Consider the following 23671-nt stretch of genomic DNA (forward strand, 5'->3'; position numbering starts at 1 on the left):
AACTTCTTCCTTCTTCCCCTCTTAATTAATAACTTTGTGTGATTCTCAGGATCAAAAGCTTTAAAAGCATAAAACACATAAAGAGTGATGAGTTTCTCACTTTATAATTATTTACAGTCTCCCTTAAAGAATAATTACACAAACCAGAGTCACATTTACAGACACACTGGTTCTCAGTAGTTCATAAAACTATTTAATCTATCCAGCAGAATTCTTACAGTTACCAAGACTGCTGACTTTAACATGAAGCGTCCTGAGATATTGGGAACTGGCTTTTAGAAAAACATTGTATAAAATGAACGCAGGTCTGCAGACTCAGGCCTGCTTACCCGTGTGTTTATTGTACGTTGCATCATGTTCGTACACTGATGCATACGGTGTACTCGAGTGGTTCGCAGGCTTTGAATTTCTGAAATATAAAGATAATCAAAGGAACTACAGAAACACTGTGTGACTAAACCCTCGTTCTTTTCCCTGTTGACTCTTCAAATACAGTCTTATCACGATGACATACCATTTCTGTTGACAAAACAGTGCTACAGTTGATTTGTCAGAACATTCCAGTCCACGCGGAGATATGTGACACACACTTCCTCTCAGTTTGATATGTCTGTGGGACTGATAACGCTGGGAGAAAAAATAAAAAAAGTCCGGTGTGTAACATGTGCATCATAATGTGATGCTTAAACTGTAATAAGCAGGCAGCTTGCATGGTGTCGATCGTTTGACTTGTAAAGTAAAATGGAGAAAATGTGGTCACATAACGAGCCTCGACATATTTCTATCATTCAATCTGAAGCACAAAGGTTGTCTGTGCTGGTGTTATCTGTTTCAGAGTGGAATAAAATTGCATTATTCACTTAAGGAATAAAAAGAAAAAGACTGTGCAGAGCAACAAAATGCACACTGTTCTGAGCGTAGACGTCTTGAGAAATCTGGAGGAAGAATGCACACGCTCGTATTCATTTATCAATGTGGGAAACCTTCTGTGCCTGATTCTCAAACAGCTGTGCAGGAATGCAGCCCTGGTGGTGACTCTTGGTCAGCCTTATCTGGCCCTGCGTAATCTCCCAGAGGTGTTTGGGTTCTCAGGAGAAACACGTACTCAAGAACATGCAAAAAACACAGCAGCATTTCGAGTGTGCAAGCAAATGCACGTACACACACACACACACTAGAACTAGAGGGAGGAAGAGGTCACCTGGAGGTTTATGTTATTTGAAAGATTCTGTTAAACATTATGCGACAAATTCAAAGCCAAGCACGTGTGCGCACGTCTCCGGCTACGTGTATGATCTTGTTGGAGTCTCTGGTTTGTCTCCAGTTCTGTGTTGCACTCGAGTGTAAGAAGAAGTGTTCTTGATCCAACAGGGGAAAAAAAATGCGAGTGAGGATGCCAGCGTGAAATGTAAATGCCCCGTCTTAACTGTGGGCTTTCGCAGTCAAGTTAACACTTGTTTATGCTGTCGCTCTGTACGTATATGGAAAGTACTGAGACTTGAGCCATGAGAATACACGGTTCACGGTTAAGGATCATAACAATTCTTCTGTTTGGTTTACACCAGATCCTGAACAAAACATGTACAGCACGTGCGAAGGATGTTTTCCTGCCGCACATGGACACTTCTCACTTGGCCAAGTGGATAAAAACATAGATGGGTATGTTAGCTCCCCCCTGCTCTCAGCTCTAAACCCTGGAGCCCACCCCACCCTCCCTGCTTTGCCACATGACTGCTCTCCTCATTGTAGGGTCTGCTGTGTCCAAGCCAGGACAGCTGTGGTACAACAGGCCCCATTGTCTTCTGCTATATGACACTATTATGTAACAAACAGGACAGCGGGTGAGATCACCAAGATCTACCAAGCCTCTCTGGTCCCATCATGCGTTCACTGGTGTGGAGTAAACACAGAGAGCGGGCGATGAGGGGAAGCAAAAATGGAAGTCCAGTATCAGTCTGGAGCTGAGAAGGTGTAATTACTTGGAACAAACTGTTGTGCAAACAGGCGACCGAGCAGATTATGGGGGATCTGAAGAGCAAAGCCAGAACAAAGCCACAATACTTTGGCGTGAAAGTTGGCCGTGCTGTGGCCCTCCCTGTTTCTTTACAACTACATAACTCACAGGACACACACACGCGGTTATTATTTTAATACATTTAATAGTGCACTTTGATTAACCTGTACAGAAATAATATTATTAAAAAAGATAAAACATTTTCATTTACGTAACACAAAGCTTAACATGTACAATAAAACAGTATGATACAAAACAAACATATCTGAGGTATAAATATATTGGCTTTAAATTAACTGTCATTGTCATGCATTATTATTTGGCAGAGACACAGTTAAAACACTTGCGATGCGAACAATGGCTTAGTGGATTAATCGGACACGTCAGCGCGAACAACGCACAACCTCAGATTTAAGCACGAGTGTTACGAGTGAAGGTCAGCTGATACAATGTCTTTATTTTTTGAACACAGACGAGACAGCACAGCGAAAGAAGCTCACGCAAAGATATTTTCCTTCCTTCAAATTCACACATTCAGTCTGCCCTCCTCTTTACAGTAAAACCTGTAAAATCACCACCTTTATAAAAGGACCCCTCTTTTTTTTCCCCCTCTACTTTTCCCGTCGGACTACCTTTCTGTTCTCGTCTACATCAAAGCGACTGCGAAAGCATTATATGTTTTTAAAAACTTTGATAGCATACAAGCCTAAAATCTCAAAAACTGTGCTGTGTTTTAAACAAATCTAACACTTGTGACGGTGAGGAAAAGCTCACTGTGGGGAATCTACTGTTTTCATCTTGGGTTTTTAAAAAGAATTGGTCCATTAAATCAGTTTGGTCTTGCGTTTCGGTTCGTGACATCCATAAAGTGTGCCTATGCATCTCCGACAACGCAAACAATGGCATCACACGCTCGAGAGACATTTGCCGCTTACTCAATTTGAATTCTTCTTGATGGAATTTAAGACATCTATCTGTATGTTAGTAAATGAGGCCCTTCCTTTGATCGCTCCTCTCAGTTTGGTGAGCCAGCCACCAGTACTCGTCTGTCTCTACCCTAAAACACTAAAACCCTTTGTGCTACCGGCCACCTGTCGTCTCACAACATCCTATCTATTGTCTCCGCTCAGTCTGCGCATTACCGTCTTTCTTCGCCCGTGGATTTATCAATCGGCTGACCATAATAATGTCTGCTGTGCTTTGCTGTAACAGAAAAAAAGGGGACAGAGGTAACGCAGGACATACGCCGACCTTTACTTTGAACAGACTACTTTATGTACACATTTTTCTGCTACTGGAAACCAGTATGACGAATCTGTGTTAACTGACGTATTCGCATACACGCTCTCACGCATACATTAAATCCCTCTTTTGCTTCTCAGAAGCAATAGCACCCTTTGGACAAACCATACATCCTGTATCAACATCGCCTCCTCTGGCCCAGATAAATGTTTGTCTGACATAAGTCCTCTTGGCAGCACGCTGGGAGGCCCCAAAAGAACAGTTTAAAAACATAACATCAATCTTGTTTGGACATAGGGGGGGAAAAAAAATCACAAAAAAAAGTCCTTCAATCCAGGATCCAGAGTTTGTCCTGATGTGAGGATGGAGGCTTGGACTTTGACCTCCCTGGTGGGATGGAGGTCAAAGTCCCACCCCCCCAAAAAAATTCCCCAAAACTGCCGCCGTCCAAATTGCACAGCGCTTTCTCATTTGTCCATGGGTGCAGTGAATGAGTCTCGTATCCGTGCCACCTCGGCAGCGCACAAGTGTCCATACAGTTTATTGTACCACTCTGGGAAACGACCCCTGATTAGACAAAGAAAGAGAGGAGGCTGTTAGCCTACTGCGTTGCTCTAAAACTTGATTTGTTTGTGGCTCTGGAAGTAATCCACTCACCTGCAGTCGGTTCGGGAAATGTGCGTGAGTCGGGATTTGCTCGCTCCACAGGGCTCTATGAAGTAGCGTGAAGTAAGAACATTGGCTCGGACGCCCACCGCAGACGCCCCTTCGTGGTCTACAGAGGTACACACCAGTGCGCATGCTCCCTTTGGCAGGTCCGTTACCCATGTTCTGTTAGAAACCAATAAAGACACTTTAGATTAGAAACAGCATTAAATTAGATGTAAGATGAAAGATAAAGACAAAAGCAAAATAAACACAAAGAAGAGAAAAAGACAGCGATCTACCTGAGCACGACATGGTCTCTGGTAGGATGAGGCGCCATGGAGTTCCTGACATACTGGTAGACCTCTGTCCTGTCATCGAGGGTCTCCACTACACGGCTCTCGAGCAGGTCCTCATCCCAGTGTCCCTGCTCTCGCAGCACCCGGGTCAAAACCTCTTCGGGAGTTGCGGGAACCTCCACCGTTACTTTCCACAACCGCAGTGGATACCCATCATGGACCTAGAGAAACAGATGGCGAGACCCAGTTACTTTACTTGCAGTCCATTGATTTAAAGCACTTTATGTCATTAAAATCACAGAACAAAGACAGGAAATTACAGCAGACAGGAAATGTCATGCACACAGGTTCCTGCAGTTAGTTTTAAGGGCTTGAAAAGAAGGTGACTGGACTTGTTTAAGTATTTTCAAGACATTTCACCTCTCACCCAAGAGGCTTCGTCAGTTCAGTTTCACTCACAACCTCTGGTGGTAATATCTGACACCTTTTTCACAGTCGTGTAATAATGCACACGATTAATAATCAGTCAACGAGTGAGATGTCCTCAGCAAACTTAAAGAACACCAGTTGCCTTAATCTTATGCACAACAGCTAGGCTGTGTTTCAACATATTTCACTGCGCTCTGGCCAGGTCAGCTGCTTCTTTCTGCCATCATATGATAAAAAGCACACACTCTGTGCCTTGTGACTTTAAACTGGAGAAAAAGATAACCTCATCCAGGGCCTCGCAAACTGGACACAGGAAATGTAAGCCTGGGATAATGCAGAGGCTCTGTACGGGTTTGTGTTTGTGTGTGTGTGTCTCTATGTCAAGCTGATGTCATTCTGGGATGGAGTCCAGTACTGGGATGGGAATGAGATGCCAAGGGGCCAGGCCACTTTCGCACGGATTTGTTTTTACACAGGAAACCCTAACTGCAGGTTTTCCACTCGATATTTAGAGTTAAAAGAGAGGCAGGGCAAGGACTGAGAGGAAAAGAGAGGAGAGGAAACAGAGATGGTGTGCATGTTTCAGGAGTGACAGCTTGTTTACACTCTATAGAAAGATAATAAATCTTTCCTGTGAGCTGTCTGACAATTTTATCAATGTTTCCAGGCTGAAAGTAGCCGCACAGGCTGAACAGATGACATTTAAGAGGACCTAGAGATAGATTTTTAAAAAAAGAAAGACCTACCTTCCTATATGCCAGGTCAGCATGCTCTGGCGTGGAGCAGCTGTCATATCCTTTGAACTTGTCTTTAGCCTCTTTGAGGAGAGTGTCCAGGCTATCTTGTAGGTACGCCCTGTAGCCTCCATGCGCAGCTTCTTCACCTGCAAGCTCCTCCAAGCGCTGCGGCAGCAAAGCCTGCTCCATATACGAGTTTCTGCAGCGATTCATTTCTTCTGGGATCTGTGAGAGAAGAGGAGATGGATGGTTAGAACAATTATTCATCTGCTTAGTCTGTTAGAGTTTAGGATAAAGAAATATCTTTTGGTTTGACAGACTTCTACAATTCCTACTGATGTTAGAGAAAACAAAGCACAGAAAACTTCAGAGAAAAAACTAAAAAATTAATTAAGACCCCCTTCACTAAAAATGATTGGCAGTGTGAGCTTACTGTGGGGAAAAACTATTATGTAAAACAGGTCTGATTTTAAAGATCTCAAAGCATTTCTGAATACGTGATTAACACTGAAGTCATGGTTTTTCTGGCTTTGTCATTATTACATTAATCCCATTAAACAAACTGGAAACACATCCTGTGTTTGCCTAGTGTATCCTCAATATAGTCTCCTTCATATCTTCCATTGTTAATTGCATCCTGACAGTGTTATCGTCAATCTTCCCTTTAAAAAAACCTCCATAAGCAAATGCAAATGTAATTAAAGAAATCATTTAAGGAGGTTAATTCGGTTTACTTGTGCAATGTGACCATGACAGGAAAGCAGGAAGCCTTTCCACAGCCTAATAGAATTTTAAACGACCTTAATGACCCACAGTGTGCAGCCTTTTAACATTTACTCTACCATGTCCAGAGAAGATGGCACAAGGCAAAGCACATTTCTGGCTTAATGTCAGTTTTAATTGGATCTGTAATGCTGTAGTTTTGCTGATTATTTCCTGTTGTGCTATCCATGTGGAGATGCCAAATCTCACTGACATGAATTTATGGATTTCTGACCCCTGTGATACTATGCTAGAGTTTGGGGGGCGTTTACTTGAACAGAGCTCTGGACAACATAGGTATTCAGCCCCCCGTAGCATGTTCACTTTCCATAATCCAAACTCCTCTTGAACGAATAACTGCATGAATTGGATCAATACCTTACATAACTGGGACTCTGTTTGTTGACAGGACAAACGCAGGGACACGAGGTATGCGGCAGGAAACCGGAGGTGACATTTATTCTGTCAGCAAACATACCCTCGTTACCTTAAATGGCAGTTTACTGTGAAGGTAGTAGCCAGTAACTCATTCTGCTTTTATTTTTTAAGCTAACTTTAAAAGTGAAGAGTTTGCTGCACAGGTTCTGCTACACGATTTTTAATCACTGACCCTAAAGAGTTTCCTGCACTCCTGGATCATGTGCGCCAGGCCGTGAGTGGCAGCAAGGTTTTCATTCAGGTCCCTCTGGTCTGGCTTTCCGAGTGTCTGCTTCCGGTTCATCACCCTTTGGGAAAGAAGGAAAAAGAAGAAGACATAATGAGGCTAATCAGAGCAATCACCACAAAAGAAAAGTAAAAAAAAAACTGGAGGAAACGGTTTAGCTGTATAAAGCTGATAAACCCTCACCTAGAAGTGCCAAATGTGGAACAATGCATGTGTTTTTTTATTTAGGTCTGGACGTTTATGTAACCTTTCTATTTCCTCTGTCTCTCCCCCTTCCTCTTCTCACCGGCTTTGCTCTCTTCCACACTATTCTGCCCTCGTGCTAGTTTGGAGTGACCCTTTCCTGTTTTCCAAAACTGCACAGGCATATTGTGCCCTTATGCAAGATGCTGCAACAAAAACTATTTTGATTAAAGGCATGAAACTGAACCGATTACAACGGCGCGCACTCAGACACACACCTCGGCGAGGAGCTCTCCTTCCGTCGAAGCGTGTTGAGGTGGAAAACGGATGGGGCCAGACAAACTGCTAGGTTGGTGGGAGTCATCTGATTCTCAGCCACGCTGGCCGTCACATCGCTGAGCAGACACAGCAGCGTCCGGAGTGCCTCTCGGTTCTCATCCGGCAGGAGCAGCACAGCAGCGCGAGCTGCCTGAAGGCGGAGCTCTTTAGGCATGTCTGGAGAAGAACATGGACTCCATCATCATTCCTTTTCAGTTCAATTTAGCACAAATTTATTTAGCTCCACAATAAGATTATCATATATAAAATTAAAAGCTCAAGGAGAGTCAGTCAGTACTAATATCTGTTGTCATACTACATCCTGTCATCGTTCTTTCCAGCTGTTGTTTAATTCAGGAAGTAGACCGTATCGGGCCTCCAATTACCTGCCAAAAACGAGTTATGATGGGATCTGTGTTGACCTGTTACATAAGCTATGTTACATAAGCTTATATGTATGGGTCCACTATATGCTTGACCTCTCATACATCACCTTACGCAAACGGTGTAGCGTCCACAGATGTGTGCTCATCTGTCTCATGTGTTTTTACAGCTCTATGGCTACAACATCTAAAACAAAGTATGTCAGCTGTGCAGTTGCATACGTCAAGCTGCGCGAGGAATGACGTAGACGAGCCTGGAAGAACATTTTCTGTGTTTTGTGTCTTCTTACACTGATAGATCTGCAGGAAGGTCTCTGAAAGTTTGCTGGTAAGCAAGGGCTCTGGTAAATCTCTGAAGTACTGCTTCAGCATGTCGGCAACGTCATAAGCTGACTGGCCCTCGTAGTTGACTCCTCCCCCGTCGGCGCCGCTCGCTTCATTCATCTGACGGAGGGCTTGGATACGAGATTTTACGCCCGATTTCCTGAAAAGACCCACCTGGGCGGGGAAACAAAGAAGAAAAGGGTTACGTCTCACATACCATGCAGAAACCTTTGAACTATAAAGTACCCGATCAAAGAGTATCAAAAATGACTCTCACAAACACACACACGTCTTTTATTGCGTTAGGCTGTTGCATTAGGAAAATAACATTCTTGACTTATCCACAAATCCTCAGCTTACAGTCAATATGGTTACATCACAACAGATCCTGTTGACTGTATTTACAAGGAGCTCCAACAACAGCCAGTAGGCATTCTTGTAGTGAATGCTGTGTAGGACCTCATCAATGGCCTTTTAAGGCTGTGTGAAATGGCAATGTTGGGGAGGAGAAAAGAAGAAGACTGCTGGCTTGTTCACTGAATATTTTCCATGAGCTTTCACACTTCCAAACAGAGGCACTTTGTCTGTCCTTGAAAAGAGAGCCATCATTCTCTTTTGCATGATGCCATATTAAAAGCCATTTTTCAATTTGACTGCACCTTTCCTTCCTTTATAAATGCACAGACTGTGACAGACTGGGTATAGATTAAAGCGACACAGGTGACTGAGCACACTGACTCTCCCCTGGCACACAGAAAGTGTTTACACACTGAGTGGGCATCAGACTTTTTCCAATTCCCTGCCTCATGTTATGTAACACCAAGAGAAATATGCACATGTATTTAAATTGATATTTTATGCCGTTTGAGTAGCTTAAAGAAAACAAGTTAGCTAAAATAGTACTTAAAGCTAAAGCTGAGGTGGCCATTACATGTAAACTTGCAATTCCAGTGTATAAAAAGGTTTTGCACACATCTGTGCATATTTCTGTACTATATGTTACCTGGTCGAGGCACTGATTTCGTAAGTAGCGCATGGCCTGCTGGATTCCTTGAGGCAGGGGCTGTCCCGTCCGCTGGACGATGACTTGTAGTGGCACACCAAACACATTCCTGTCTTTGTAGTCGCGCACCTTGATGCGCTTCATAAACTTCGGCACAGCCCTGCAGCATACACACAAATTTGGATCTTTAAAATGGGTCAACATTATAATGACATACCTTCATTCTCTCTTTACTAACTGAGAGCCTAGACTGTAATCAACAAAAACACATCACAGTAATCAGGGCTAACACAGACATTCCACAAACACCTATTCATACACAGAAAATTGAATCACCGCCGCGTCAGAAATGCGTCAAATGGTTTATTTTTAGTTCAGATGCAATGTAAAACTCAAACAAATCCAATTAGGCCTTTTATCACACAGCGCTTGAGCCTTTTATGTGTGTGCAAGGCGAGTGTGAAAGTGAGCGAGTGCAGAGGTCCATCTGCAGGGTTACGGGGGGCGTGGGTAAAAAGGTAAGGGAAAAATGGGGATCGTGGAAAGGAGATGTACAAACCCGCTACTTTGTACATCTCCAGTCGACGTCCGTCTCCAGATTTGTCACTCTGGGCGAGCTTGTGTGCAAGGATTTGGTTCCTAGTGAACAGCAAGTCTCCATCCACAAACCCAGAGTTGAAACATGCAACCCTGACCGTTTCACAAGAATGTGCCCGCAGATTTATGGCTGAGTATCTGTCTGCATGGGTGTGAGTGTGTTTTGCACAGAGATGTTATGCGTGACTCAGGACAAGTGCGTCTTTGTAAGTGCTGGGGTTCACAAGACTCGGAGTGCTTCTTAGAAGCACGGTTTAGAAAAAAAAAACAAGAAGAAGAAAAAAAAAGAGCATGTTATGATCCCGGGCAGAATTCTGACTATGTTGTGGGCCTCCAGTGGCCAACAATTGGACACTGTCTTTCAGTGAGCCTCGACCTGTCATAAGACTGTCATAATGCCTTCTATTCCCGTTTAAAAGAAAGCCTCGAGCAGAAAAATAACACAGAATTAATGTGATTTTTCCACTTCTAGTCATCTTTTTTCCTTAACTTTAGCTTCTTCAAAACAGCCAATTCTAGGTAGCACTTTGGCTTATAGCAATTTAGCACAATGACACTTCAGTCTACTGTAATGTGAAGAATGTTCAGTGACATTCAGCTGCTTTCATTTCAGGGAATTACATTAGCCCAGACCTTAAGCTTAGAAGTGGTACAGAAGATAGCTTGGAAGGACAGTTATTGCGTGCAGCTCTTTTCAGCCTCGAGCTCAACACCTCGCGTGTGAACTGCCATGATTGCCCCGTTGAGAAAAAGACTATGTACGCCCCTTCCCAGCAATTATGGGCCTGGGAAAAGAATGTGAAACCCAACCTCTGTGGACAGCCATCCCCACACTATACAACAACCTGCAGATGGAGAGGATTTGGAGATGGGTAGGATTGAGAGGGTTAATAGCTGGCTGAATGGGTATATTAAAGGGCATTACTTAGAGGAACAATATGGCAGTGGCAGAAGCCATTTCACATGAAGCTTTAAAAAGAAAGAAAAACACTTCTTAATGCTTTCACCCTCCATTTCCCGTCCACAAGCCTTCCCTACAGTCCACTCACCAACTGAAGCCATGTTTGTTTGTAGGAGTGTGTTTCTCCAGTAGAGCAGTGAGCTGCAGAAGGGAGAGTTTCTGCAGCAGATTCATCTGTAGCACAGACTGGCAGCTAATCTGAAGCTGGGCGGAGGCCAAGCTGGGCCGATGGGAGTTCTGGAAGCTGGGCCAGCGGAGTTTCTGTGGTCTGGAGTACATCGGAGAAGAGCAGAGCACAAATTGAGATGTGAGAAGAATACTGACGATTGAGAAAGAACAAGTTTAACCCTCGGGATCTGCCTCATGCTTTTGTTCATGCATAAACGTTGACAATAAAACCCACGGCCACACACAGTATTTGTAGTTGTTATGTGCCAAGTGATCAGTTTGGGGATTACAAGGACTTATGTACACATCAATCAAGAGATTGTCTTTGAGACTAAAAGCCCGCCGAACGTAAGTCTGCCTGTGAATTCCTGAAAGCACAGGAACGGTCCCCATGGAAACCAAGCAGCATTCCAGAGCGCTCGGTAGCATTACATAAGGAGAGAAGTCTCAGCGTGTCCCCCTGTTTATCCTATGCTGTCACTTTTTATGTAAAACTCTTTTTGTTGGTACCTCAGTGCTGCATTCAGGTTTGCTTTGTCCTTTTACAGAAGAAAGACTGGCAGCATGAGACTTTCCACTTAGTATTAAAACTAAAAGTAGCACATAAAATTTTTCTTATATAAAAATATGCATGAAATTGTATTTTTGAGAATGGCTAACAGTGTGGTCTGGGAATTATTTAGAGTCAAAGTTGCTGTTTAATCTAGAGCAGGAGTATGAAATGGACCTGAGGGCCAGAACTGGCCTGGCAAAGACTTCAATCTGGCTCACTCCATATCTTAAGAAAAAAAAAATGACAAAGGATGAACTGAAGCTCTGCCATCACGTAATGTCGCATACTGCTGTTTCTGATGTCATTTAAGAAAAAAAAAAAAAAAAGAAAATATGTGGAGGAGAGCATAAATTTTAGACTTTTAACTGTAGTTTTGGCTCCAAATAAAGATTCCCCCCACAGTTATTTATACAGCATTTCTTTATCATGTAGAAAAAGAGACATTGTGTTGAAACTGCACTTCTTTTTCTTACATCTCAGGTATTAAAAGTGTAGTTAAACTTCTTTACATTGATAAAAAAAGAGGGGTTTTACTGCTCGACCCACTTAAAATCAAAGTGGGCTGTATGTGCCCCATAGTGTAAAATGAATTAGACATCCCTGATTTAGGGACTATAGATATAAATGACCACATGTACTCTAACCTGGCATGTTTGCACCTTACTATAAAATGTAAGGATTTCAAACCTCTGATTTTTTTATTAAAATCTGGATGAACCGACCCTTCATTGATGATCTGCATTTGTAAAAAGATGGTTTTGAATTTTCTTCCCTCACCTGCTGGTTCGGGTTAGAGATGCTCCGACACCAGAGTCTCTTCTCTCCCTCATTCCTTCCTCCCCCTCGCCCAAGGGGTTTCCTGTGCTGTCTTGGTCGCTTCCGTTCTCGGCCTCCTCCAGGCGGTTCTGCAGAGGAGAGGATGGGCACGGGGAGGCCGAGTCCAGTGCTGAATCCGAGTCGCCTTCTTCCTCCTCATCTTCCTCCTCCTCCTCTTCACCAGCCGCATCCTCAGACCAGGCATTAACGAAACGCTGCAGGCCGCTGACGTGTTGAAGCACTTCCTCTAATTTGTGCTCATCCCCCTCTTCCTCCTCTCCCTCCACTCTCTCCGTGTAAGGGACGTTGTCATAAAAACTCAGACGGCTGTCGACCGAGCCCGATGAGCCACGGCGTTGACGTCTGCTGTGCCGTCCCCTGAGGATCACAGAGTTTCCATTATCATTAGTGCGTGAACTCCCATCCTGGAGGGCCTTGGGAAAGGTTCCAGGCTTATGGCCTTCTGGTAAATAGAAAAAGATCATGCCCTCCTCTTCCTCTTCTTCTTCCACTTGTCTGCTGCTGTCTTGCACGCTGTAGTTGTTCTTGCGGTTCTGCTCATCAACTGTCATCCCATTACTAGCGTGGCAGGGGATGGGTGGGGCAGATTTGGGAGCTTGCTGCTGATCTGAAGCTTGCTGGAGGAGGCTGAAAGGATCAAAACCTTCCAAATACATGCCCCCTCGCTTACTGGAGGTCGCTGCCGCACTGTGGCTGCGAGCTCGAGTCACTGGGCTCGGCGTGCTCACCGCACTCCCGCTGCTAGCTTCCGACTGGCTGCTCCCAGTACTTCCAGTACTTCCGTTGCTGGTCTGAGTGGAGTAGGATACAGAGCGATTGCGGTTAAGTGTCATAGTCTGGGTATCATTGCGATGGTGATTAAGATTCTGGTTGAGGTTGAGACTGGAGATGTCCACGCAGTTGAGCCTCCGCAGTTTGTCATCATCGAGACCCTCTTTGACGACAGGGCCGCTGATTTCTATTTTGCCTCCGCCGGTGCCCCCCTTCTTCTTTCTCTTAGAGGAGCTGCCACTGCGGAGCCGCAGACTCTCCATCCTCTTGAGAAAGCTCTTAGCTCTCGAACGTGTGCTTTTGCTGCTGCCGGATCCTCGGTCCAGACTTCCCCCTCGTCCGGCGACCCCCGTCTTTACATCAAAGGTAAACTGCCTGAGAGTCTCTAGGGGCGATGGAGGCAACCCGTCAGACAGAGAGTCCTCATTAGCACATCCTGACCCACCCGTGCCTGACGATGAACACATGCTAGCTATTGAGCTGGCACGGGTGGCATTAGGGGGCACAGCTTCGTTTACCAGAGCAGCACCGTGGGTCTTCTCTTCTCCTCTCCCTCCACTCCCACTGCTGTGGATGGAGCCGACTTCGGGCTGTTCACTGAGGTCGGTCAGCACACTCTCCGAGCTGTTGCCTTCTCGGAGGGTGAGCTTGCCCTTCTGGGATGCTTGGTCATTGGGAAAAGGGGGCTGGCAGGCATCTGTGGGCAGCGCGGAGAAAACCTCCAGCTCATCCATCCGAGACCAGCGCTTGCTGTCCCTCTGGAAGGTCCAGCGTCCACTGATGGCACAAGGCTCATCCTCATCTGAGTCCTCACTCTGAATGAATAAGGGGGCCAAGGAAGGGAGAGGGGAGAGAAAGGAATAGCAAGAAGAGACGGGGAAAAAAGAGAGGGAGGGAGAGAAACAGTTGGTGACATTATTCACTGCCACATTTTCCACTTCTTTTCCAGTATTCCTCACCTTGATCCAGGAAACTTTCTGTAGTTATGGAACTTATTTTAGAATGGATCTAATTTTAACCTACATGAAATATAATTATATACAATGGCTGTCAAAAGCTTCCATAACACAAGGCCTTTTATAAGAAGACATGTATAAATTTCAGCATGAAGCATGAGGTAATTATATTCATGGTCAGTCAGAAAACCTCAGAAAAATAAGTAGAATAAATTGGCCATTGCTGAGTCACATTTAATGTATATGAACCATTACAAAAATGCACACACCTCCCCCAGTTTGGTTAATCTGTCTCAGACCCCGAAGGGCGTTGAGGAAATTCCATTTTGACCCCATAGCTCTCAATGTAGCCGGCCAGACTGGGGTCACCCCCCGCCTACACCCACCTACACAGTCGTTATCTGATTGTGCACAGGCACTCATGGTTGGAGAGTAAAACAAGCGCCGTCACTGATATATTTTAAAATTTCTTATACAACCCACCTACAAAACTGGCGTCTATAGTATACAATCAAAGTCAAACACAGGCCTCAAATCTAAAATCTGAACTCATTAGAACACCAAAAACTTATAAATGAAGTTCCTATATAAAGGATCCTGGAGATAAGCACTTTGATTGAAAAAGGAAAAAAAAATCATCATTTTCAGAGTTCACAAAGGGCTTTATTATAGGCTTCGTTTCAAATAAAAGTGAATAAAGATTGTGATCTATCCTGGTACAAAGAGGATTCACCTAAAAAGAACAATTTAGTAATTTTGGCGACACTGCTCTATACGACCGTAGCCTGTTTCTCCAGTTACTCCGGTTGTAATGAGAGGTAACCAGCACTCACTGGTGATCATAGCTGGAACGATTTTTTACTGTCCACCCAGCAAATCATACTGATTGATACGCTGATTGCCACATCAATGAGGTCGCAGAATGAAAGCTATTCTTATAATCATCGGACAGTACGAGCAAACCACGAAGAACGGGAGACGAGGAGATGGAGATTTAAGAGAGGGAATGTAAAGACGTGACGAGATCAATGCATTCCTAAGCTGTCTGGGCGTGGGGGTGGGAGGCTGTTGTCCCGCAAGAGCGGAGGAGTCGAGGAGGCAAATAACCTCTTTGACTCCTCTGCTCTTCTCTGTTGACTCCTGAAATGAAAGGTGACACAGAAAGGGTCATCCTAATGAATACCACCACGCATAGAACAAGGATCTTCCTATGTAGCCCTTAAGGGCATTAGATTTGGTTGATTTGTAGAAAACAGAGAAATTCTTGTCACAAAGTGACAGTGTCTGTCAGTCTAGACTTTCTGCTTTAATTGAAACATGAGTGGTCTAAAAGTGGGATTTTTACATAATTATCCTAAGGAGGAAAAACACTTTCCACTAGGACGGCTTCCTTAAAAGAGACATTTAAGAGCTGGTGTTGGTGGGGGTTTAATTGGTGCGAAAAACTGCTTGAAAACATGCCTTTATAATACCTCTGAAATCATTGAAAGATGTATAAATACGAGGAAGTATTTTAGAAGAGAGAAGGTGAGCATACTTTAAATGAATGGGGGAGTTTTGGTCAAAGAAACCCCTTCATTTAGACATTAAAGCTCTCCTCCCTTCCCCTACTATCCCACAACCCATTTGGTATAGAAATGAACTCAACAGGTGCCTTCTCATTAAACGAGATGAGAGAAAATGCAGCTTTGCCCTGTGGCCAAGTGCGAACTGTGGGTTGAGGTGAGGCGGTGCAACTGTGGATAAGGAGATGTGCAAAGTGGCTTTTCACAAAGGAGGGTAGTTCAAGTGCTTGCATGTAGACTTACTCTTTTTCTTTGTGGCGAAATCTCCAGTCTCATTAAAGCGCACTTATTGAGGGTGTTCAGTCTCCTGCAAACACAAACACACGCACAACTGGTTAGATTTGAATTGCGTGGGCTTTAAATATTAAACCTCACCAACTTTCACTAGAACACAAGGATGTGTAAAGGAAGGAAAGATGAAACAAGGCAAAAAGGAACTGCGGTGCATCCAGTCTGGCTAATGAGATGCGGAGGGATAATCCCTACGTGGACAGGAAGAGAAGGAGAGAGTGCAAAGAGAATGAAATCTGCTGGAGTGCCGACGCAACCTCGGGGAGGGGACAGAAAGATTATCCCTTTAGCCACCTGGAGAAGGGGGTCCAACCTCTGAAGAGCTCTTAGAGCAGATCATGTAACAATGGAGAGATGAAGTGATGGGAACTCAAGGATAGCTGCGGATGTGGGGAAGGGATGAATGCTGCCAAAAGAGGAGACACTGAGATGATAGCTTCCAGATGTATGGAGGAACACCTGCTGTGGTTTATTACTTAAGGATCGAGTTCTGATGAAGAGGCTGAGTCCATTAAAGAACCATTAGTTCCCTCCTCATATGCTAAAAAGGACGGCAGGGGGACAAATTGAATGCAAACCCAGTCGTCTTCAATGATAATTGCAACCATTTGGATCACTTCACATATAAAATGAAGGCTCACAAAGCTCAGAGCCTTTTAAATGTTTATGTTTTAGGGAACAATTGCAGTCTAATTTTTTTTGTCCCCTACAACATAAAAAGAAAGATGCAGTGATGTAAGGAGAAAGATATGTGCCTGGGAGGATGGTACAAAAGACTCTAACGGCTAAGATAAACCCTATCAGTCCCAGATAAAGAAGAAAATAAAGGCGGAAGAAGGTAAGAACATAGTGAAACCAAACAGGGAGGGGAAGTGCACGGTTGCTTATCGTGCGATTCTTTTATCTCATCGGCAACTTTCCAAAGCATGGCTCTTTTTGAAGTCGTGTCCTCATGGTTTCATCAGAGGGAAAAGTAGTGATAGTACAAAAAAGAGAGAGAGAGAGAGAAGATGATGAGGAACAAGAAGAAAGGAACATACCATCAAAAGAAAGATAAAAGGCGTATGAAGGGTTTTAAGCATGACTTGTAATCTCACCTGCAGAGAGCCTCAATAGCATCCCGATCGAGGAAGTCGTGGTCTTTGGTGACTGAAGAAATGTCAATGGGAAACTGGGCGTCTAAAGAGAGAGAAGTGAGTCAGGTTACGTGAGGGCATCTCCCTGCCACTGATTGGATCAGTATGTTCAGATAAAACTAAAAGATACCACCCTCAGCTCCAAAGACACCCACCTACTCAAACACCCACCTTCCCCCTCTCACTCCCACCCACCCATACAGCCCTGATTAAAAGCTAAAAGAGGAAGTAGCGTCTTAGTCGACCAAACAAACACAGCTGCAGCTTTCAGACCCAGCAGGCAGGGGGGATATGCAGCACAGGGGGAGAGAACAGGGGACTGATTGAAGAATGACAATAGGTACTCCAATGTGGCTCAGAGGTCCCGCTTCCTTTTCTGCTTCTCACTCTTTCTCTCTGGTCTACCTGAATAACAAGGTCACTTGTTCGCCCAGTTGCTGGGCTGGTAAAAGCAGAGTGAGTATGCCTTGAAATTCTGTCTTGAATGCCAAGAATGACCAACTGGATATTACAAGGTTTTCTGGAATGTCGGACCAACCCAAAATGGGACTGTTGCATCCAAACCCTCAGGGGTCATGTTGATAAGAAAATGCTATCATGGGGCCAGCACCTTTAACCTGTACTGTACTGGAGCAGGCCTATCAGTCTGCCTATCTTTAGTGGGGCAATAGTCTCGACGGCACAGACAATAAAGAATCTCTTATGGAAATAAGGAAGGGAAATGTGTGTCACATATCAACAGAGTAATTCCTACTACTACTACAAATGAGTCAAGCGCAGTTTTCAGCACTTTTGTATTGCTTTTTTTTTTTTGTCTGAAAGGTCTCAACACCTGTACAGAAACTCAAATAGGAAACCTTTCACAGTTAAGTGGAAATAAGCAGTGACCTGCTGACAATGGCAGCTCGGTACTGCTGTCATCATTCTGTAATTACATAAAGGGAACTGGTATGCCCCTGGCATGCAGTAGTATAGAAGACCTACAAGGAGTGAAGAATGTTTTATGTACTTTGGTGCTTATTTATATTTCAAGGGTCATGCAAAGTACTCTTTTTCAAGCAGTTGTCATTGCAGGTGTAGCTTTAGATGGAGCAGAAAGCTATAATTATATAGGTTACACTGTATTCAAAGCATAGGCAATGTTTGCAATACAGTACAGCTCGCTGGGGCTTACATGGATTTCTTTTCGGATGTAGAGCAAAAAAAAAAAAACCCCACACACATCTCATTTGCTCTTCTGTAATGTTAGGCTGTGTGTTTAAATTTTGAAAACTAAATATAAAAATTATTCTTATTGCAAAGTGATAAAACCCAAACCCATCAGTCATGTACCAGTTTTGAGCAGGCTGCGGTGTCTCCTAGTGTTCCTTACCTTCATAAAGTTGGGCGTATTGCGGGAACCCTGCAGCTCGGAGCCACGTGCAGGCCTCTTTGGCTTCGATCTCTATGGAGAAGAACAAGTGAAACACACGTTAAGGGTTACAGAAGAACAGCATCATGTCAAAAAGCGTGTAGTAACATGAAAAGACATGAGCGTGGCTTTGGTAATAACATCACGAGTGTAAATGAAACATCATTTAATAAAGTTATCAAGTTTAAACACCAATCCAAGAAAACACTCTGGAACCCTCCAGCATGTTAGCAGCTTATCCAATGTGAACTGATTGACCTTATTAGCTATCTAACACTCCGTCACGCACGCCTCTCACATGTTTCTAGAGCTAAGAGCAACATACGTGCAAACTTCACACCATCACACTCTCAAGTGTCTTCCACTTAAGCTTCTTAGCTAGGTAATGCAGTGGAGTCACATATCTCTGACAGTAAACGTTGCCTAACCTTTTCCTCACGTGACACGAACAATGGTTGCCGTGGATCTGCATCCATGGAAAACATTTATTCTTTAAAGTATTAACATGTTACATTTTCTTTGCTTGTTGTCTAAGAGCATCTGTTTCCTCCTGTTACCATCACAAGTAAACTCTGAAGATTAGCGTGAGTATAGGAAAGGGAGTTTAACATTCAGATGTGTCATTCTGAGAGCTCGTACAGATTCTCCATAAAAGCCATTATTCCATACTTCTTAAAGGCTGACAAACAAATTCTCCCATAACTCCCTTAGAACACAAGCTGAGGTCTATAGTGTGTCACCGGTGCCACGAGGATGTCTCCCAGCTATCTGTGAAAGCTTTTTAGATGACATGTGCCAAATGGCTGCTCCAATCGCCATAAATGCTTCATTATCCCTGCAGCTACCTGTTTTTAGACAGGAGACCAAAAGAAGAGTTTTACAGTGTCCTAGTTCCTAGAATGATAGCAAGTACACACGCAGATCAACCTTGAGAGAAACAAAGCCTGAGTGACAAAATTGGTAAATGGCCTGTATTTGTATAGCGCTTTACATAGTCCCTAAGGACCCCAAAGCGCTTTACACTACATTCAGTCATTCACACACTGGTGATGGCAGCTACATTGTAGCCACAGCTGTCCTGGGGCGCACTGACAGAGGCGAGGCTGCCAGACACTGGCGCCACCGGGCCCTCTGACCACCAGTAGTGAAGTGTCTTGCCCAAGGACACAACGACGAGACTGTCGGAGCCGGGGCTCAAACCGGCAACCTTCCGATTACAAGACAAACTGCCAACGTTTGAGCCACGATCGCCCCCGAGGCACAAAGCAAGTAAAAGACTTGGAGGACAGTCAAAAGTTCTTGCTTTTACAAACTGCTACACTGGCAAGTTTAATTGGGTTACTGTGTCTGGCTGAGTGTAATTAGCTAATCATAACCACCCGTAAAGAAACTGGATTTAGTGCATTATATCTTTGGTTCGCGCATTAAGCAGTTACACCCCATTTCAAAGCTAAATCGCTCCACACGTTATATATATCTTCCCACAAGAACACAAAAAGAGAACAACCTGAAAGGCAAGAAAAGTAACGAGAAACAGAGAGGTCAAGGAAGACTACAGCTGCAAAGGGTCTGGACTAAGCGATATGCCGACATTTACATACCAACAACAAGCCTAGACGGCAGACAAACCCACTAACAACAAGGTGTGACACGACCAAGACAAGAGTCTCCCCACTGCCACTGCAGAGGCTCCAACTTCCTTTAAACAACTACCATGACACCAGCGCGCACCGCAGTGTCAAATGGCACATTAACAACTACACTCCGGCGTTATTTGTCAAACGTGCGCTATTTTTCCTTGTGGATGTGAAGCTGTATGCCTGAGAAAAAGTGTGTGTGTGTGTGTGTGTGTGTGTGTGTGTGTGTGTGTGTGTGTGTGTGTGTGTGTGTGTGTGTGTGTGTGTGTGTGTGTGTGTGTGTGTTTGTTTCAGCTGAGTATTTTTGGAGCGTAGTGAACCCAGAGGAAAGTACAAACCAAGCAATAATTATACCAGCATTCTTGAAAGCAAGCAGTGCACAGGGCCAGAGATTCCTGTGCTCGCTCGTGTTTAAATGTGTGTGCACAAGTAAGTCTGTCTGTGTGTGTTTGCATTGACTAACCTCATGTTTAAAGACAAACCACTCAAAAGACAGTAAAGCTATTGAAATGCAAATTAGACATGCAAACACATGGTTGGCCTTCCAACCCCACGCCCCCCTCCAGTCCCCAGAAAAGGAGCTACGCGAGCCAATAAGTGCCTTTTGCTGGGATGCTATGCAGTGACACACCCTACTGGGCTAGAATGTGTGTCAAATCTATTTTACAGTGAGATAATGTGAACTTAGTGTGCCGAGGAAATAAAATAAAGACAGCAGCATTCACCCCGCAGATGGATCCGACTGAATAATATTTGTCACTGAGCTACATTGTGTCCATTCATTCACAGAGTAAAAGCAAGAATATTTTTGTCTTTTGTTTGGCCACAGGAAGTGGACAGGGGCATGGGGCATCTGGCACAAACATTCTTAACAATAGAGCAGCACCCACTTGCACTAACATGCATCTGGAAGAATCAAAAGCCGGATCAACAAAGCAACAAAAGGAATTTACAAGAATATCCCAGGAACTCAGGCCATAAAAACATCATCTTTAACCAGACCTCCTAGCCATTAACATTTATGTTAGCTTCGATAGAAAAAGATTTGAGGGTGTATTTCAAATTTTTTCTTCACTCACTGTCCACCCTGGTTCCCTAGCCCTGATCAGGGAACTACCTCACTTCCCCTTCCTGCTTCCCTCACAGGAAGAAAGCTTAGCAGCGTGCAATGGCCACCGACCACTTGGCTGTGCAGCCCTGCCTTCATTTGTTCCAGACCAGATAATAGACGGGGAGGCAGCCAAGACAAACACGGGCCCCGGCGATTGTGTGTACTTACCAAACGTCCTCGTGGTTAAAGATGGCTACAAAGCCACTCTAAACAAATATTTTGCGGCACCCACTTAGAGCCTCAACATTGCAGTGAGAAAGCAGAAAAGAGAGTTTTATCACCCTGATAATGACCGCGTTATTCAGCACGCGTGTGCCAAGTCGGCTCAAGAAGGGATAACACATACAGAGTGAGTCAAAGGTTCAAAGCCAGTGGCACCACTCAAAATGCTACATGTCCTGGCAAGCTCTTTACATCCAGCTCACTTCACTTCTCATCATGTTCAGTCTAATTCCTGGAGGATTTATCTTCTTGCTTTTGAAGGAAACTTATTGTACACCACTCTATGAGAACTTTGTCACTTCGTGCCATTAATTCGGGGTGTGAATAATGATGCGATTCTCAACTGGAAAAATAATTATGCCAAACGTCTCCCATGTTTGGCTGCTTCTTTTTTTTTAAGCCAGTTGCCACATGGTAGGTTTGGCACACTGTGGCCACTACAAGTGGGACCACTGATGATTAGTGGGAAAAAATAGGCCTGAAGCCAAGTATGATTTTTGTTTGAAAACTAAACAGGACTTTGCTGCTATAATACTTTGCTCCGTTTTGAATTTCAGTGTAGGGTGTGTTGTTTTTTCAGCTTCTAAGAACAAGTCTGAGAACCACTGGCGAGGTGACGGGCGCAGAACTTGGATAATCACAAGTTCAGAACAGACAAGAACGTCTGAAAGGAATGAGGCTTTGAGGTGACTTCGTCTAGACTTTCCAACAAATAATAAATATTCTGACATAATTAGCCACATTGATTTCTGAATCTTATAACCAAAAAATGAAGACAAGTCAGCTCCACACTAATCCTGACTGATATGAACAAGCAAAAACAACTCAGTGGGACACACTCCCTCTTGCTTGGAAAGATGAAGATGATTACAGAAGAACAGCAGATAACACAACTAATAAGATCCAAGCTGATGCTAATAGAGATTTCATATGGATCACGAGAATCTTTTCTCCTGCACATTGCCCAAAGCTAATCTGGTGAGCACCCAGTCAAGCTTTACCCACTTTCCCGAAGTATCAACTTCTAAAATTATCCACCACAGCTTTTCTTTGCTTTCCTTTTCCCTGCTCTCACCTTCATCTCCTGCGCTGTCTCTACTTATTTCAACTCTGCTCGCCACTTCTCTTCTCTCCCTTCCGGTAACAGGAAATTCTCACAATTGCCGACCACAGTCCCACCCCACCTCCCACCCCCAGTGCAGGAGGCAACGGGGTCTGGCTGGCTGAGTCTGAATGCTCAGCTCCAGTGGGAGTTTGTCAGCAGCAAGCAAACAAAGGATGCTGCTCCCCCACCTATAGCAAACTGGAGGTCAAGAGTCTCTATACAGTTAACAGTGATGCTGGGGCTTTGAAGCTGGCAGACTGAGAATAATGCTTGACTAACCACTGTTGTGAATTGAGGTGGCTTATCTTGAGTCATCTGATCACTGCTGAGTTTCCAAGTGCCCACTGCATAACAACCCAAAAAGCAGTCGTCAGATCCTAATGAAGTTCATTTCAGAGTGGGCCGTTCCAAAGGGACCGCAAAGTTGGTTTATATAGGTGATGTGATAAACCAGGCCAGACTGTGTGGCTGGCTCAGATGTAATAAGCAGAGCACCAGAGCCTGAATGCTGCCTTGCTTTTGTCCTTCACATAAGCACCGACAAGGATAAGCCTGTAAAAGACTTGAAAAAAAATTGAAATCACAACACACACATGTGAGAAAACCCAAGAACAACTGGACGTTGCAGATTTTTTAGCGTGACCAATGTAAAATCCCTCCTGTGCTCCACTAGTGGAATGTAAGGATGGACATTTTTTTTTCTTTCCTGATGGGTATCATGTTTTGTGATTCCACTGTGGAGACAGCTGGTGCTCACAGAGAAGGCCTGGCTGTTGGCTAAGTGATACGGTGCCAGGAATATTACCATCTGGCTGTTCTCAAACTATATCCCACTGACACAAACAAAAAAATAATCAAGTTACTAACATGCTCCATTCCAGTTATCAACCACCAGCTGGCGCAGGCATGCAGGCACGGATCCACGAGCACATCCACACGCAAACACACGGCTGTCCCAGATGGGTCATCGCAGCGCTAACCCCAAAGACCCCCTGACGACAGATTTATGCTCACATGGAGGGCCCTAGCCCTGGATCAGGTGACCAGGCATATTCAAAGCTTCTGAGAAGCTTTCAGCAACCAGATGACAGTCTACCTGCCTGCACCCCTCCCCTCCCTCCCTCCCTCCCCTGATAGCAATCCATTAACATACAGATCCCAGGACAGCCCAGTACCTTCAGCCAAAGGAAGGTGAGAGCAACAGCGAACATATGACTTTTCTCACAGGACATGAAGAAAACAGCTGGATGTAAATCTTCCAGATAAGGTCACAGCTTCTTCCTGTTTCACAAAGAATCCAGATGAAGCATGTTTCCTTCATTTAGAACAACCCCAGTCTAAGGTGGT

General features: G+C 44.3%; 1 protein-coding gene across 3 annotated transcripts in view; it reads right to left on the bottom strand.

The window, feature by feature from the left end:
• Nucleotides 1-2139: 2139 nt before the first annotated feature.
• dlc1 (DLC1 Rho GTPase activating protein) overlaps nt 2140-23671 on the bottom strand; it is an 85015-nt gene continuing 63483 nt past the window's right edge. For all 3 annotated transcript variants that reach the window (XM_080302956.1, XM_026171057.2, XM_026171058.2), the window contains 13 exons: nt 18211-18282; nt 16800-16881; nt 15655-15718; nt 12060-13705; nt 10650-10829; nt 9004-9163; nt 7967-8174; nt 7254-7470; nt 6739-6853; nt 5376-5591; nt 4204-4421; nt 3914-4087; nt 2140-3823 (listed from right to left, as the gene is read on the bottom strand). In XM_080302956.1, the coding sequence (XP_080159082.1) occupies nt 3724-3823; nt 3914-4087; nt 4204-4421; nt 5376-5591; nt 6739-6853; nt 7254-7470; nt 7967-8174; nt 9004-9163; nt 10650-10829; nt 12060-13705; nt 15655-15718; nt 16800-16881; nt 18211-18282 (3452 nt within the window). In that variant the 3' untranslated portion in view covers nt 2140-3723. The remainder of the gene's footprint in view (nt 3824-3913; nt 4088-4203; nt 4422-5375; nt 5592-6738; nt 6854-7253; nt 7471-7966; nt 8175-9003; nt 9164-10649; nt 10830-12059; nt 13706-15654; nt 15719-16799; nt 16882-18210; nt 18283-23671) is intronic.

Source organism: Astatotilapia calliptera, chromosome 6 (genome assembly GCF_964374335.1).
Source record: "Astatotilapia calliptera chromosome 6, fAstCal68.1, whole genome shotgun sequence".
NCBI classification, from domain to species: domain Eukaryota; kingdom Metazoa; phylum Chordata; class Actinopteri; order Cichliformes; family Cichlidae; genus Astatotilapia; species Astatotilapia calliptera.